This window comes from Tenrec ecaudatus, chromosome 6, assembly GCF_050624435.1.
Source record: "Tenrec ecaudatus isolate mTenEca1 chromosome 6, mTenEca1.hap1, whole genome shotgun sequence".
Taxonomy (NCBI): domain Eukaryota; kingdom Metazoa; phylum Chordata; class Mammalia; order Afrosoricida; family Tenrecidae; genus Tenrec; species Tenrec ecaudatus.
This window is the reverse complement of record NC_134535.1, coordinates 18,501,706-18,517,562: the sequence shown is the minus strand read 5'-3', so window position 1 is coordinate 18,517,562 and position 15,857 is coordinate 18,501,706. Positions and strand designations below refer to the sequence as shown.

The following is a 15,857-nucleotide window of genomic DNA, read 5'->3' as shown; positions in this document are numbered from 1 at the left end:
CCCCTGTGATCGGTGGTGACTGGCAGTGTGGAGATCTACATACAGGGTTGTCATTGGCTGATGTTCACCGGGCCTTTCTCTCGAGTTTGTCTTAGTCTGCAAGCCCTGCTGAAATCTGTGATGCACACGGCCCGCAGACAAGTACTGGCTGTGCGGGAGGAGCCTGGGCCAGGATCTGAACCCCCGTCTCAAGGACAGGATTCCACCATGGATCCTCCCCTGCCTCCTTGTCGCCCTCTAAGAGCATTAAAATCTGATGCTCCCTTGTCTCATTCATCTGCTTATTCTTTGATCTACTACAGTTCTACTCTAATTAAAGCAGCTGCTGCTGCTAGCCCGGAGGTGCTGGAATTCAGTTCCCAACCTGCTGGGGGCTGGGGGGGGGGGGGCCGGGAGAGTGAGGGCCATTGTCTTGGCAGTTTCATCCGTCTCTACGTGACCAGGGTGGGTGGGTGGGTGGGTGTGTGTGTGTGTGTGTGTGTGTGTGTGTGTGTGTGTGTGTGTGTGTGTGTGTGAGAGAGAGAGAGAGAGAGATTGATTCTGAGTCCTGTCCCACATGTTTCTCCCACTCTATCACTCTATCCAGGACCTTCTAGTGCAGCAGTTTTCAACCGGTGGGTCGAGACCCCTTTGGGCGTCAAAGATCCTTTCACAGGGGTCTCTTGATTCATCACAGTAGCAAAATGACAGTGATGAAGTAGCAACGGAAATAATTTTATGATTGGGGGGGGGGGTGTCACCACCACATGAGGAACTGTGTGAAAGGGTCGTGGCCTGAGGAAGGTTGAGAACCACTGCTCTAGGGTGATCCCTTTCAGAGCAGTGGGCAGTGGCAGGTGGGCACCATCTAGTTCTTCTGGTCTCGGGGCTGTGGAGACTGAAGTCCGGGTGGTCCATTAGTCCACTGGACTCCTTGTTTCTCCAGGGGTCTCCGACTGTCATCACCCTTCTTTCTGCCCAGTCGTTGCCTCTTACTCACTGTACTCCCGGTGCCCTAACCCCTGTGCCCATTGTTGCTGTGAGTTGCCATCCAGGCAATTCCAGCCCAGGACCAGACAATGCAGGTGTGTGAACTCAGAGCGCAGTCGGCGTTCCAAGGCTGTGATCTTTCAGGAGAAAATCCCCAGGCCTTTCTCCCTAAGTGCCTCTGGCTGGATTTGAACCCTCCAGCCTTCCAGTGAGTGTCTGAGCGCGCATCAGGGCTCACTGTAGTGGGAGGCATGTGGGCTGCCAACTGCAAGGTCAGCAGTTGGAGACCACCAGCCGCTCCTCCGGAGAAAGATGAGGTTTTCTACTCCCGTAAACCGTGACCTCGGGAACCGCACAGGGGCAGCTCTCCTCTGTCTGGCAGGGCCGCTGTGAGTCAGAACGGCCTGGAGGGGAGTCTGGCTGACCTCCAGAGTCCCTGGGTGGTACACACCGTGAACACGGCCTCGTGGACTGAGGAAGGAGGGAGAGAGTCACTGGGTTTCAGAAATTTCCTGTGGGTCTTCAGGGTGCACAAGGACTCCGCTGCCGTCTGATAGACAGCTGCACAGACGAGGCCAGGGGGCTCTCCGTGAGCCGGCCAACCAGCCGGACTTCCAATCAAGGCCCATCCTTGGGAGGCATTTTGAGCAGACTTCTTCCAGGGTGGGTGGTCAGGGATGATGGCAGCTGCCTCTGGGATGGAGAAGGACAGAGACCATGTGGGTGGGGAGGGGGGGGATCAGCAGATGCCTCTCTGGGCCAGTAGACCCCCTGGAGAGCCCCCCAGAGTCATTGTGTGTGTGTTCTTTGGTCACCTGTGTGCACATCGGAGTGCCGTCGTGTTCTCTGAAATCTGCAGGCCAGGACTTTGAAGAGACCCTGCAATTAGCTAGCTAGACTTCCATTTCAGCAGCAAGTCGAGCGTGGTTAGAGGCGGGGCCAAGGCAGGAGGGTCTCCCTTGGTAAACTGGAAGCCAACCATCTGTTTTCCTGTCTGTCTGCAGGGGTGCTGTGCCTGCCCGACAGCCTGAACCTTCACAGAGACCCGCAGCGGGCCAGCAAGCCGGGGGAGCTGCCCATGTTCAGCCAGTCGGAGTTGAGGACCATCGAGCAGTCCTTGCTGGCCACCCGGGTGGGCAGCATCGCGGAACTGAGTAAGTGCCCAGGGTATCTCCAGCCCCCGAGGCTGGGGGCGTGTCCTCTGTGTGCCCAAGGTGGGTCACGCAATCCTACAGGCCTTTTAGGGAGCACCTGCTGTATGCCCAAGATGATGCTAAAGGCCAGGGCTCTGGGGGCAGGGGGGCCTGGTGAAATTTCCTGGCACGGCCACGGAGGTAGGCCAAGTTCTTAACCTTTTGTGAGCCCCATTTCTGTGGCTGTGGGTTCTCTTGGTGCACAGTCAAGGCTACACACCTGTCGGCTGTTCCCAGTCGGTTTCCACAGCATGAAACCTTGGCCCTCTCTTCCACAGGCTCCTCTGTGTTCTCAGGTGGCTGCCTGGGGAGTCGGTCCTGCCCTGGCAATCACCTTCCTGCGGAGTAAAACTGTTCTCCGGGGGGTTTGTGTGGTGGTCTTTAAGAACCAGAGAGCCAGGCCTCTCTCTGGGGTCAGTTCAGGCCACCAAACCTTCCCGTTACTCAAGCACTTTACTATTTTTGCCACCCAGGAATAAGGCTCTTTTTGTCATGATAAGCTCAACCATCGAGTCGATTCTGACTCATAGCGCCCTTGTGAGTTTCCAAGACTGTCATTCCTTGTTTATTTTTAATCATTTTAAAGGGAGCTCGGACAGCTTCATCACAATCCATCCAGGCATCCATTGGGTCAAGCACATTTGTACATATATTGCCTTCATCATTCTCAAAACATTTGCTTTCTACTTGAGCCCTTGGTGTCAGATCCTCATTTTCTCCCCCTCCCTGGCCCCACTCCCTCATGAACCCTTGATAATTTAGATTTTTTTTTCATTTTTCACACTGACTCCTGTCTCCTTTCACCCATTTTTCTGTTGTCCATCTCCCTGAGAGGGGGTTATGAGGATCACTGTGACCAGTTCCCCTTTTCTTCCCCTACCCTCCTGGTATCACTACTCTCATTATTGGTCCTGAGGGGTTTATCTGTCCTGGATTCGCTGTGTTTCCAGCTATTATCTGTACCAGTGTACATGCTGTGGTCTAACCTGATTTGTAAGGTAGAATTGGGGCAAGACTGTAATTCTATATGGGTGTAGAAAACCTTGTCTTTCTCCTGAGGAGCGGCTGGTGGTTTCGAACTGCTGACCTCGTAGTTAGCAGCCTAATCATAACCACGATGCCACCAGTGCTCCCTATTTTTGTTCATTTGTTGTCACTTCACCTACCTTAACTACAATCATTGCATCTTTCCCTTTTTATTGTGAGTGGGTGTAGGTGTACGGCACAGAAGTTTTCCATTCAGTAATTCATACCCATTTTGCTTCATGTCATTGATGGGAATTCCCATGATGTAACATCTCAGATCCCACCTCCTCCCTGGACTTCCCATCTCCATCCCTCCTCCTCTCCTAGCCTTCTGAACTATGCCCTTGGGTAACTGCTGCCCTTTAGATCGCAAATGCTCAGCTTTTCTAAGGAGTGCACACCCCACTAGGGTTATTGTTCTCTTTGTACACCTGTCTCTTGTTGGGCTGAAAACTGAGCCCCGGGGATGAGCTCATTTCCAGACTCCAAGGGTGACTAAAGGTCATAGTCTCTGGGGTCACACCAGTCTCTGTATGACCAGTAAGCCCAGTCTTTTTGTTTTATAAAAAACAAACAAACCCAAGAGGCACCCATTTTACAGATTGTGAAATTCAAGACTGAGGTTGCCAAAATAAATGGCCTGAACGTGCAATGCCACCAGAACAGGCCGAACTTGGATGGAAATCCCTGCAGGCCAGCTCTGAGCCCCATGTGTTCCCGCATCTCCACCACAGCACACACGTGTCAGCCACGCTAAGGCAGGGGTCCTGCGAGGATCTTGGACTCTGCAAAGGAGGACTGAGATCTGAGCTCTTCAGCCAGCACCCCCTGCCGGAACTCCCTGGAAGGTCTAGTTGACAGCTTGAAACCAACCCGATCAAATCTAGAGTCTCCATCCTCCCTGCCCCTTCCTTGGTTGTTCCCGCTTCCCAAAATGGCAGCTCTGCTCTTCGGTTGCTTGGCCAAACATCCTTGGAGTCATTATGGACCCTTCCCTCTCCTTCATGCACCCAGTCCCTCAGCCAGTTCCATCGGGTCTCCTTCAGACACACCCAGACCCCCATTGCTTCCCTTCGTCCCCTGGACACAGCCATCTGCCTCAGCTGGGAAAGTACCGAGCCTCCCAGTGCTCCCCCCGCTCGGCCAGAGGCCCAGTTTTCCTTGTTGGTGGGTGCCATCAAGTTGGTTCTGACGCATAATGTACAACAGAATGAAATGCCGCCCCACCCTGAGCTGTCCTCACCGTGGTTCCGGTGCTTGAGTCCGCAGTTGCAGCCACTGTGTCCATCCGTCTTGTCCAGGGCCCTTCTCTTTCTCACTGCCCCTCTACTTCGCTGCCCTTCTCCAGGGACTGCTCAGCTCCAGGGCTGCCTTTAGAGCAGAGTGTGGGTCGGATCGCACCTCTCCTGCGTTCAGAACCTCCCACTGGCTACCCATATGACCACAGGAGGGCCCTTGCCCTGACTCACTTACAGGAGCCCCGGGGTCTCGAACACCATTTCTTTGGCTTTCCCCATGGCTCACTGAACTCCAGCCATGCTGGCCTCTTTCTGATCTTTGAGCAATGCAGAATGTCTTCCGACCTGTGCCCTTACTATTCCCTCTGCCTGGAACACTCTTCCTCCCGATGTCTATGTCGCCCACTCACTCATTATCTTCAAGTGTCTCTCAAATGCTACCTTCTCACCAAGAACCCAAAACACCACTACCCGTGCCATCATCCCCCACCCCCATCATCATGACCATCACCACAACCATCATTACCACCATCGCCATCATTACCACCACCATCACCATCACCACCACCATCACCACCATCACCATCACCACCACCACCATCACCACCACCTCCACCACCATCACGACCATCACCATCACCACCACCATCACCATCACCACCACCACCATCACCACCACCACCACCACCACCATCACCACCACCATCACCACCACCACCACCACCACCATCACCACCACCATCACCTCCACCATCACCACCACCACCACCATCACCACCACCACCTCCACCATCACCACCACCACCACCACCATCACCACCACCACCACCACCATCACCACCTCCACCTCCACCATCACCACCACCACCACCACCACCACCACCACCACCACCATCACCACCACCACCACCATCACCACCATCACCACCCCCACCACTACCATCACCACCACCACCATCACCACTATCACCACTTCCACCACCACCATCACCACTTCCACCACCACCATCACCACCATCACCACTTCCACCACCACCATCACCACTACCACCACCACCACCTCCACCATCATCACCACCACCACCATCATCACCACCCCATCCCCACCCCCACCATCACCATCACCATGACCACTTCTACCATCAACACCACCGTCATTACCATCACCACCACCACCATCACCTTCACCACTTTCACCACCATCACCACCATTTTGTTTAACACGGTAACATGTTGGGGTGCTCTCAGCCCATTTCGCTACTCTCCTTTTCTCCCCAGCAATGCTCATCCTCTGGCATACTGCCTGTGTCCTTTGTTCTGAAACAATAGCTGGGGGCATCGTTCACACACCCAACAGTGCATTTTGGGAAAGTATGCACACCAGGCGATCTCAGCATGTTGACGCAGGGCGTGGTCATCACATGCTCTGATCGAGGGCATTTTCATCCCCAACAGGACACCCCAGGCCCCGTAGCGCCCTTCCCCACCTCCAGCCACACTCTCCAATTACTCCTTTGTGTGTTTCTATTGTAAGTCTCTTCCTAAAGGAGCCTGGTGGTGCAGTGGTTAAGTGCTGAGCTGCTCCACAAAAGGTGGGTGGCTTGTGGCGGCCAGCCTCCCTGTAGATGAGAGCTGTGGCAGTCTGCTTCTGCGACACTACAGCTAGAATAGGCACTCTCTGAGGGCAAGGGTATTTGTTTGGTTCCCTGGTACAAATCCAGCACCAGTAATGGCAACTGGCACAACGTAACTCCTGGGGAAATGTAAGTGTGCGGAAAGAATGTGTGGGTGGGTGGATGGATGAATGGGTGGATAGGTGGATGATGGATGGATGGATGACTGAGTTGCATAATTAATGGATAGATGGTGCATGGGTGTATGGTAGGTGGGTGGGTGGATGGATGGGTAGTAGATGGGATGATGAATGCATGGGTAAATGGATGGATGGATGGACGGATGGATGGATGGACGGATGGATGGATAGAATATGGGGAGAAGGATGGATGATTGAGTGGATATGGAGATGATTGGTGGACAAGTAGATGAATGAAAGAGGATGGGTCGGTGGATAGATGATGGGTGGCTTGGTGGATGGATGGATGGAATGTGGGGAGATGGATGGATGATTGAGTGGGTATATAGATGATTGTTGCATGAATGAATGAGAGGATGGGTAGGTGGATAGATGATGGGTGGCTTGGTGGATGGATGGATGGTTGGCAGATGGGTGGATGATGAATGGATAGATGGATAAGGAAAAAGATGGAGAAAAGGGAGGGATCATTAGGGTTATAATGTTTTATGATAATCTGTCCTACTTGACCAACCTCTAGTTCGGGCCTGTGCTGTCTGCGTCTGGCTGAGCAGAAGAAAATAGAACTGTATTCACTTAGTGTCCAATTGATTGTCAAATGCCAAGTCGTGTGTTAATTAGTTCCTGGTGCAATTGAGGCATTGATCTCAGAAATATTAGATTATGCTGAACTATGACTTGGTATTGAAATTCCAACAAGGATTCAGGACCCCCATGACAACTGCTCCCCCAAGTAATTCCCTGAGCACCCAGACAAGGCATGGCCCCTGGAAGGGGAATTGATAGCTGATTCAAGAACAAGGAGGTTCTTTTGGCCTCTACACAGGTTGCCACTGCATCAATTCCAACTCAAAATGACCCCGTGAGTCTGAGGAGCCCTGGTCTCCCTGGAATTTTCAATGGAGGATTTCTCAGCAGTAGGTCCCCAGGCCTTTCGTCCACGTCCACGGTGGGTAGACTCAACCCTCGCGCCTTTCAGCCAGGTGCCGAGCTTGTTAACCGTTTGCACATCACAAGTTTTGTCCTCCTGAGAGGGGCTTTCCTGGCTCTGAATTAGGAATTCTCACTTCCATTTTCCTCAAGCCCCAAAGACACGGGATGACCAGTCGCGGGGTCTCCCAGCTACCAGTCTGACGACGGTGGTTCTGAAGCACGTGGGTGCCACCACCCCCTTGGCAGTCGGCACAAAACAACGTTCATCAGACGGCAAAGGAAACCCGTTTCATGTAAATCCACTTGTCCCATCATTTCCCGTCGACCCTGTGGGACAGCGAGGTGCCCGTCTCTTCCTAACACCTGTGGAACCAGATCCAGTAGCCGCCTGCAAGGTCCCACGGTTGTGGCGTGGTGAGAGTGTGGGCGATGTTGAGGGGACTCAGTGACAGGCGGACAGGCCCACGGAGCCTCTGCATCTTAGCCAGCCCCTGGGGCTCCCAGGACGGTGGGTCCAAGCAGCTCTCTTGGGAAACCAGTCTTCTAAGAAGGAAGGCCACACTGTGGGTGACTCGGTTCATGTCCAGGGGTCACCCATGCCCCTGGGTGACTTAAGACCTGGCGGAAACAGAGCGGGAACATGTCTTCTTGGACATGACCAGGGAGTGGCTCCCTCATGAGAGTTCTTAGGGACCCTTCACACACCTGGTACTTCATGGTACAACAGAGCACAAGGCTGGGCTGTCCTGGCCCTTCTCACCATCACGGCTCTGCCCGAACGGACCCCTGTGGCTCTTAGGCCCACCCGTCTCACCACAGGCCTCCAGCTGCCCCCACCGGCACTCCGCTTCACCAACACAGTGCTCTTCTCCAGCCGTCGGTCCCTCCAGATGGCTTGTCCGAAGCAAGCACGTTGGACAGTGTCGTCTTGCGATCCACAAGGTTTTCATGGGCTAATTTTCTCATCCAGGCCTTTCTTCGTAGTCTGTCTCAGTCTAGAACAGCGGTTCTCAACCTGTGGGTCTCGACCCCTTTGGGGGTCGAATGACCCTTTCACTGGGGTCGCCCAGTTCATCACAGTAGCAAAATGACAGTGATGGAGTAGCAACGAAAATAATGTTATGGTTGGGGGTTCACCACTACACGAGGAACTAACTGCCTGAGGAAGGTGGAGAACCACTGCTTTAAGGGAAACTGCTCCCCTACACAAAATGACCCCACTGCCATTGAGTCAACTCCGACTCGTCGAGACCCGATTTGGATTTCTGAGATGATCAATCTAGGTGAGCTCAGACAGCCTCATCTTTTTTCCATGGAGCAGTTGGTGGGTTTGAACCTCCAGCTTGTCAAATAGCAGCCCAATGCCTAACTGGCAGTGCCGCCTCTGCTGAAACGAGTCCACCGTGGGTGACCATGGTGGCATTGAAAAAACCCGTCGTGGCTTTCAGCATCATATCCACACGTAGACACCACGTATTACAGAAGGACAGAGGGGTGACTGCATGGAAGCAACCCAGGGCTGCCCTGACCCACCGAGAGGCCCCGGGCCCGGCCCTCTGCCCAGCATGCTGTGCATAGGGGTGAAAACGCAGCCAAGATTTCTGGAGCACCTGTTGTGGACCACGTGTTTTAAATACAGTGGAGGTAAGATAGGATTATTACCATTTCTCAGATTGGGAAACTGGGGCCTAAAAAGAAGACATGTCCAGCCAGGGCCAGAGAACCGGTGAGAGTGGCAGAGCCCTGCGTCCAAACCCAGAGGTGGGGGTTTCTGTTCCCAGTGGAGCTGCATCATCCGAACACGTCCCCCACGGCTCAGGACAGAATCCGCTACACAGTGAATGAATGAATGAATGAATGAATGAATGGCCCAAAGTAAACTGAGTCTGTGAGCCCAAGCTAAAGCGCCCCCTACAGGTGAGTGGGGCCTTATATGAAGGCCCAGCCACCAGCCAAGTAGGAGCTGTTCAACAGAACTGAATTTTGAGCATAAACAATCTAGAATTAAACTTTTTAAAATCTTCTAGTTAGAGGTTTCATGCCCCCAAAAAGAAAAGCCAAATTCCCTGCCAGCAAGTCAATGGTAACTCATAGTGATCCTCTAGACCAGTGGTTCTCAACCTTACCCATGCCGCGACCCTTTCATACACTTCCTCATGTGGTGGTGACCCCCAACTATAACATTATTTTCATTGCTACTTCATCACTGTCATTTTGTAACTGCTATGAATCGGGCGACCCCTGTGAAAGGGTCGTTCCACCCCCCAAAGGGACTGTGGCCCCCAGGTTGAGAACCGCTGCTGTAGAGACCATAGTAGAACTGCTCTCTGGTTTCTAAGACTGTAAATCTTTATGGGAGCAGACAGCTTCATCTTTCTCCCGTGGGGCAACTAGTGGGTTTGAACTACGGACCTTGCAGTTCGCAAACACATAGCCCACTGCACCAACAGGTCTCCTGAAGGATATAACGTAGGCTGGTAGTTCTTTTATAAAATCACAAAATTTATCAGACAATACCTGGAACTTCACAATCAACTTAGAGTCTGAGGAGGGACCCATTCTTTGTTCCTGAAGCAGCAGATGACCCTGGAGAAGCCAGTCCACCTGTCTTCTCCTCTGAGGCCATGGGGAATGGAAACACCCAGGTTGTCTTATTTTGGGGATCAAATCGACTCTGCAGTGGCCCATATGACCCAGGACTGTGTCCTCTGAGATCTTGCCTCGCCACCTTATCCCTTCAGCCTGTCACACCAGCCTTGTCCTCGTGCCCCCAGTTAACTCCTTTCTGACAGCTGTGAATTATGGGGCTGGCTTTCTGTTACTTAAGGAGGAAAAACACACGAGCTCTATTGTAAAATGCCTCTCCCTGTTGTCCTTTCGAATGGCCTGTGAACTTGCTGTTCCTACTGAGGGAGGCAATCAACACAGGGCATTAATGTACCCTGGTGCACAGAAAGGGATTTGGAGTTCTCTCTCCTCAAGACCACTAGAAAAATTGCCCTTGCTGTTTTCCCAGGGGACAGTCTCTCTGCCTGAAATGCCCAAGGCCCTTTGCAGATGGTCTGCTGCATCTAGCCCCAAGAGCAGACCTCGGACCCTCACAGATGGCAACGCAGCCACTGGCTTCTTGGCAATAATTAGAAAATTACCAGTGTTCCATTTATCACCCTAGCACAGTTTCCTTCGAAAAGGAATTTATTTCTGTGAGAGAACAAGCCAACTTAAAGACAAATATTAAGTAAATAAATTGTACCAGGGATGCCAAGAAACGGAAAATGCATGAAGGTGATTTCCGGGTTGTTGATGTTTGGGAATCATGGTTCGTAGTGAAATCTCAAGGACAAAACTCCCCAGCCGCTGAAACGCAGGTGACGGGTGGCGAGTGGATTGGCTGCGTTGGATCCCTGGGAGCGAGAGGGAAAGGCAGCACGCAGCACAGGTGCAGAACAGGGTTCAAAACACAGCCAGTGCTGCAGGGGCCTTGATGCCAATCCCGCTTCCCTGCCCATCCCTCCTCAGAGATGTCCTGGCATCTCAAGGGCTGATGATGACGGTGGCACTTGTGATGGTGAAGACGGTGATAGTGGTGGCCATGGCGGTGATGATGATGATATTCCTGGTGGTGGTGGTGGTGGTGGTGATTTTCATGGTAACCATGTTGGGAATGGTGGTGTTGATGATGATGGTGAAAGTCACGTTGGTAATGATGGTAGTGATGGTGGTCATGGAGGAGGAGGGTAGTGATTGTCCTGTTGGTGCTGATGGTGGCGGATATGGTGGTGGTGATGTTGATGATGGTGGTGGTGGTGATAGTGTTGATGATTATCGTAACCCTGTTGGTGATGGTGGTGGTGATGATGATGATAGGGGTACCCATGTTGGTGGTGGTGGTGGTCATGGTGGTAGTGATGATGTTGAGGAGGATGATAGGGGTACCCATGTTGGTGGTGGTGGTGGTCATGGTGGTAGTGATGATGTTGAGGAGGATGATAGGGGTACCCATGTTGGTGGTGGTGGTGGTCATGGCGGTAGTGATGATGTTGAGGAGGATGATAGGGGTACCCATGTTGGTGGTGGTGATGATGGTGGTGGTGAAGATAGTGATGATGGTGATAGTGGTCATGGTGTCAATGGTGATGGTGGGAGCGGTAATGGTGGTAATCATAGTAGTAATGATTAGCGGTGATAGGGATGAGGATGAGGATGATGAATGTTGATTTAACGAAGAACACTGCTGAAGTCAAGTGTTTTGTATGCATCACCTCATTCAGTACTATGTATGAGGGAGATAGATACCATTATCCTCCCCCCTGTACAAATGAAGAAACCAAGTTTTTGGTAATTGACATAGATTTTTCATTTAATCCAACAACAAACCCACCAGACCATATAATCACCCCCATTTATAGGGAGTTAAATAACTCACTCCGGGTCGCACAGCTAGCTAGAGAGAAGTTGGAAGGTCCGTCTCCAGCAGGCTGCATCCAGAGAGCGTGCTCTTAACCACCTCACCGCACTGCCCCTCCAAGAGCAGGAGCACAGTGAGACACGCACGGCCTCTCTGCTCCTGAAGCTCAGAGTCGGGTTAAGGGCCGGCAGACTTGTAGACAGGTAACCGAGACACCACAGAATCAAACAAGGAACAGGTACAACTTTATTCACAGATGTTGCAGGCGCACACCGGCAGGGGAGATGGAGTTTGACTGGAGACATCCTGGAGGGCTTCCTGGAAGAGGCAGCATTGTCTCGCAGCCTTGACATTTTTCAGTGATCGGGAGAATGCAGGGCATGACAATTGCAGGCTAGAGGAGAGAACAGCATGAACAAAAGCAAGGAACTTTGGGATGCAAAGGGGCACTGAGGCTCCAGCCCAACCCAGGCAAAAATCCCAACCCAGGCAAAATGAGCTCACTTGTAGGACTCCCTGAGCCTGGGGAAATAGAAGGCGTGGTGTAGGAGCCCATGCCCCTTTGGAGTCCTCTAGTTTTGAATTTTCTAATGGGACTCGTCTAGAATCATGAATGGAAAAAGAGCTTACCCCAGCCTGACCCTCAGTGGCACCCCTAGCAAATCAATCCTGCTCCCTTATTGCCTTTTGTTCCCTGATCCCCTATTGCTGATGCATCCTCTTGCCTGGAATTGCCCTTTCTTGCATCTCCCCAACTAGTGACAAGTTCCATGAGTAGGATCACTTTGAACCTGTTGTCAGGAGGGACCAGTCCCTACAGAAGGACATGATGCTTGGTAAAGAGGGGCAGCAAAAGAGAGTGAGATCCTCGACAAGATGGGCTGACGTGGTGGCTGCAAAAATGGACTGTGAGGATGCACAGGACAGGCGGTGTTCACGCTGTGGTGCACAGGGGCGCTCTGGGTCGGAACCGACCCGATGGCACCTGACGACCAAACCGCAGACTTGGTTTTTCTGAGTCTATGAGTCACACATACTGTCATTCAAATTTTAGAAACCACAGAGAAGTTGGGCGGGGACGTGGCCCACAGTCCCACTCAGCAAAGACGTCCTTGGTCTACACTCCAGTGGCTGTTTTCCCTGGTACTTACTTGATGTATAGTTTTTAATAACCTAATCCTGATCACACCACATCTAATTTCGAATTCTATTTTTCTTCCACTTAGCATTTTAATGCGGGGATGTTTGTCTTTCTTTTTTTTTTCCCCTCCTGGATAGGCCGGCTCTGTAGAAACATGTTTAAATTCTCTCTCACCTGCTGTGGTTGTGCCTGAGTTGATTTAGCCGCTGTCTTTCTTCCTGAACATTTTTTCTCTCTCATTCAATATCGGGTCCTCTGGGTACCGTTGGTGGGGAAATCCTTCAGCATGGAGATTTCTGCTGTGGATTGAATTCAGACACTGGGACAGAGTCCCAGAAACAGAATGACCGGGTCCAGGGGTAGAGACGTCCACCGAGTTGCCAGATTGTCAAGGTGGACGTGGAGCTGGCCGGGCTGCCGCGGGAAGCTGCCGAAGGGCGGGCTGGGCAGAGTGTGAACCAAGAACATGGCCTCAGTACAGACAGACCCACATCAAAATCTTCTCCCTGACTCTGCGGGCTCAGTGTAAAGCAGGGGTTTTCCAGCCGGGTACTGTTAGCACTTGAACTTGGATCATGCCCCCATCTGTGGTGGGGGCTCCCTCCCTGCGGGAGAGCAACTAGCACCCCTGGTCTGTACTCACTACAGGCTAGCAGCAGCCTCTCTAGACGTTGCCAGCTGCTGCCCAGGAGGCACAGACTCCTGGACTGAGAATCCTCCTGGGAACTGGAAATACTATGAATCCATACCTGATAGAGCCGGGCAGGGACTAGCAACAATGGATGTGGAAGTGTTTTCTCACCATGGCTAGTGAAAAAAACAAACCAACAAACAAACCCAAACTCCCTGCCTTCAAGTCAGTGCCGGCTGATAGCCACCCTCCAGGCCAGAGTAGAACTGTCCCCCGTGGGTTTCTGAGATGGTAGCTCTTTACGAGAGTAGAAAATCTTGTCTTTCCATGTGCAGAGCGGCTAGTGGTTTCAAACTGCTGACCTTGAGGTTTGAGACGCTCAACCAGAACCCACTGCACTGTAAAGCCTTTGCAACTGACTCCTCACAGAACCCACCCAGCAGCTCGACAAAGACCCGGGAATCTTTTTCCACAACGGTTCCAGCCAAGGGACACCCCACCACCACCACCCCCGGGAGCAGCCCCACGCTAAGACTCATGGGTTACTGGAGTTGGAATCGGCTCGATGGCAGCAGGTTTGGTTTGGCTTGGGCACAGGCAGGCGCTTCATCATCCCTGGTGACAGTGTGAAGCCATCCAGCACCTCTCTGAGGGTGACAGGCCTGACAACCTGTCTCCTTCAGGGTTACAGCCAGGAAGCCCCCAGGAGGCAGTGTTCTACCCTGTGGTGTGAAGGCTCCGTGAGTCAGAATCAACATTGGGTGCTCTGTGAATGTGACTGGCCCCAGGGACGGTGTTGAATGCTATGGCCGAGAGAACAGGCTGGCCCAGTCAGGGGCCATCCCCCTGCGGGATTCTCTGTGGCTTAGACCCTTTGTCCAAGCCTCCAGCCATTCCCTGACTGCCCCCCACCAGTCAGCCAGCCCCCTGTCTGTGCTCCTGCCTGTGGCCAAGACTGCCTTTGTAGCCCATGATGTCCTCACCTGGGGCAGTGTCTTCAACATTTCTCAGAGCTGCCGGCCATTGGCCTTGCCTCCTGGAACCTCCGTGGCCCTCTCCCCATCCACTGTGTGCCCACAGACAAGTGAGACCCCCGCAGAGGCCATGTGTGTGCACTTAGCACCAAAGAGCAGCGTTCAATGGTAATGGGGTTGGAGCCAAGTTACTTAACCAATTTGTGCCTAAGTTCACTCATTTATAAAAACCAATATGCCACCACGGCCTACCTCACTGGGTTAATGGAGCAGTTCAGGGGGTGTGCTACACACAGGGGGTCTTCAACACGCTCGAGGGAAATGGGATTGGAAGATGAGAGCAGTGTGCACAACCTGTAGAAGCGCCCTTGCATAAAGCTCATAGAACCGCTCTGGGCCCCTGAAGCCAAGCCCCAGACACATGTGACCAGAGTCCAGCAGGTATAGGTGTGGCTGTGCCCTGGGCACCATTGAGCAGTGGTCTGTTTACATTAGCGGTGGGGGGAGAGGGGGAGACCACCAAGCAACCCATCATGAACTGCCAATGGCCTTGCCTTTGTAAATTCACTGCTTGCTCCCCATAGGCTGATGGGGCCTATCAGCCCAGCCTCCTCCTAGCATCCAAGGACAAGCTTTTGGCTCTTGCAGGTGCCTGGCTGGAAGCCCCAGAGACCCAGCTTCCCCTGACATCAGAATCAGCCAGCCAGACACACATCCTTACATCCTTGTTGAGCCCTTCCCAGAGCCACTTGGAGCAAATATGCCATTGACAAACACCAAGAGGCCAGACTGGGAGAATTTCCAGAACCCTGCTCTGTCAGCAGAAGCTGGCCAGTCCCCTAAGCCTGCCCCACGCAGAAACCTGCAACGGTGCAAACGTTGGGAAACTAGGGAGATGTGGGCATGCACATGGGGCAGAATCTACATCTAGACCTCCTTGGAAGCCCTGCAGTAGGGTCCTGAAGAACATCTGTGCTTGAGCCCAGTTGGAGGCAGAGCCTGCCACTTCCAACCTGTACCACATCCTCAATTGCTCTGTCTCAGAAACGGACTTGACCGTGTTGGTCCTCCATGGCGCTGACATCTACTGAATGCAAAGTTGTCTCTGTATCAGGTGGATGCTCCAGGGGGAAGTGAGGGGCCATCACAGCCGGCCCCAGCCCAGCCCTCCCATCTCTGAGTTAGCTCCTCCGTTTTGTCTCAGCATTTGTGGACTGTGAGCGCCTCTTCCAGCCAATCGTTGGAGCTGCCTCTGACAGCATTAGACAAAAGGGAGTGGCTGGGGGCAGTGCCAGATGCCTGGTGGTCTCCCTCCCAGAGAATGAGGTCCCTAAGAAGATGAGGGGGAAGAAGCCATTGAGGGTCTAAATATACCCCCACAGAGTGCTGGAGTGAGGAGGTTGCCAGTGTCGAGTCCAAAGAAAAGTCAGCCCTGGCTACAAAGCCACCGGAGGACCCAGAATTCAGGACACTGGCAGCACTGTACCTCCAGGGCCCTCTTTCCCCAGTGGTTGGGCTCACTCTCTAGAGA

At 52.8% G+C, this 15,857-nt stretch overlaps 1 protein-coding gene across 1 annotated transcript in view; it reads left to right on the top strand.

The window, feature by feature from the left end:
• ABTB3 (ankyrin repeat and BTB domain containing 3) overlaps positions 1-15,857 on the top strand; it is a 321,566-nt gene that overhangs the window by 184,015 nt on the left and 121,694 nt on the right. The window contains exon 2 of the mRNA XM_075551027.1: positions 1,974-2,123. Within this exon, the coding sequence (XP_075407142.1) occupies positions 1,974-2,123 (150 nt within the window). The remainder of the gene's footprint in view (positions 1-1,973; positions 2,124-15,857) is intronic.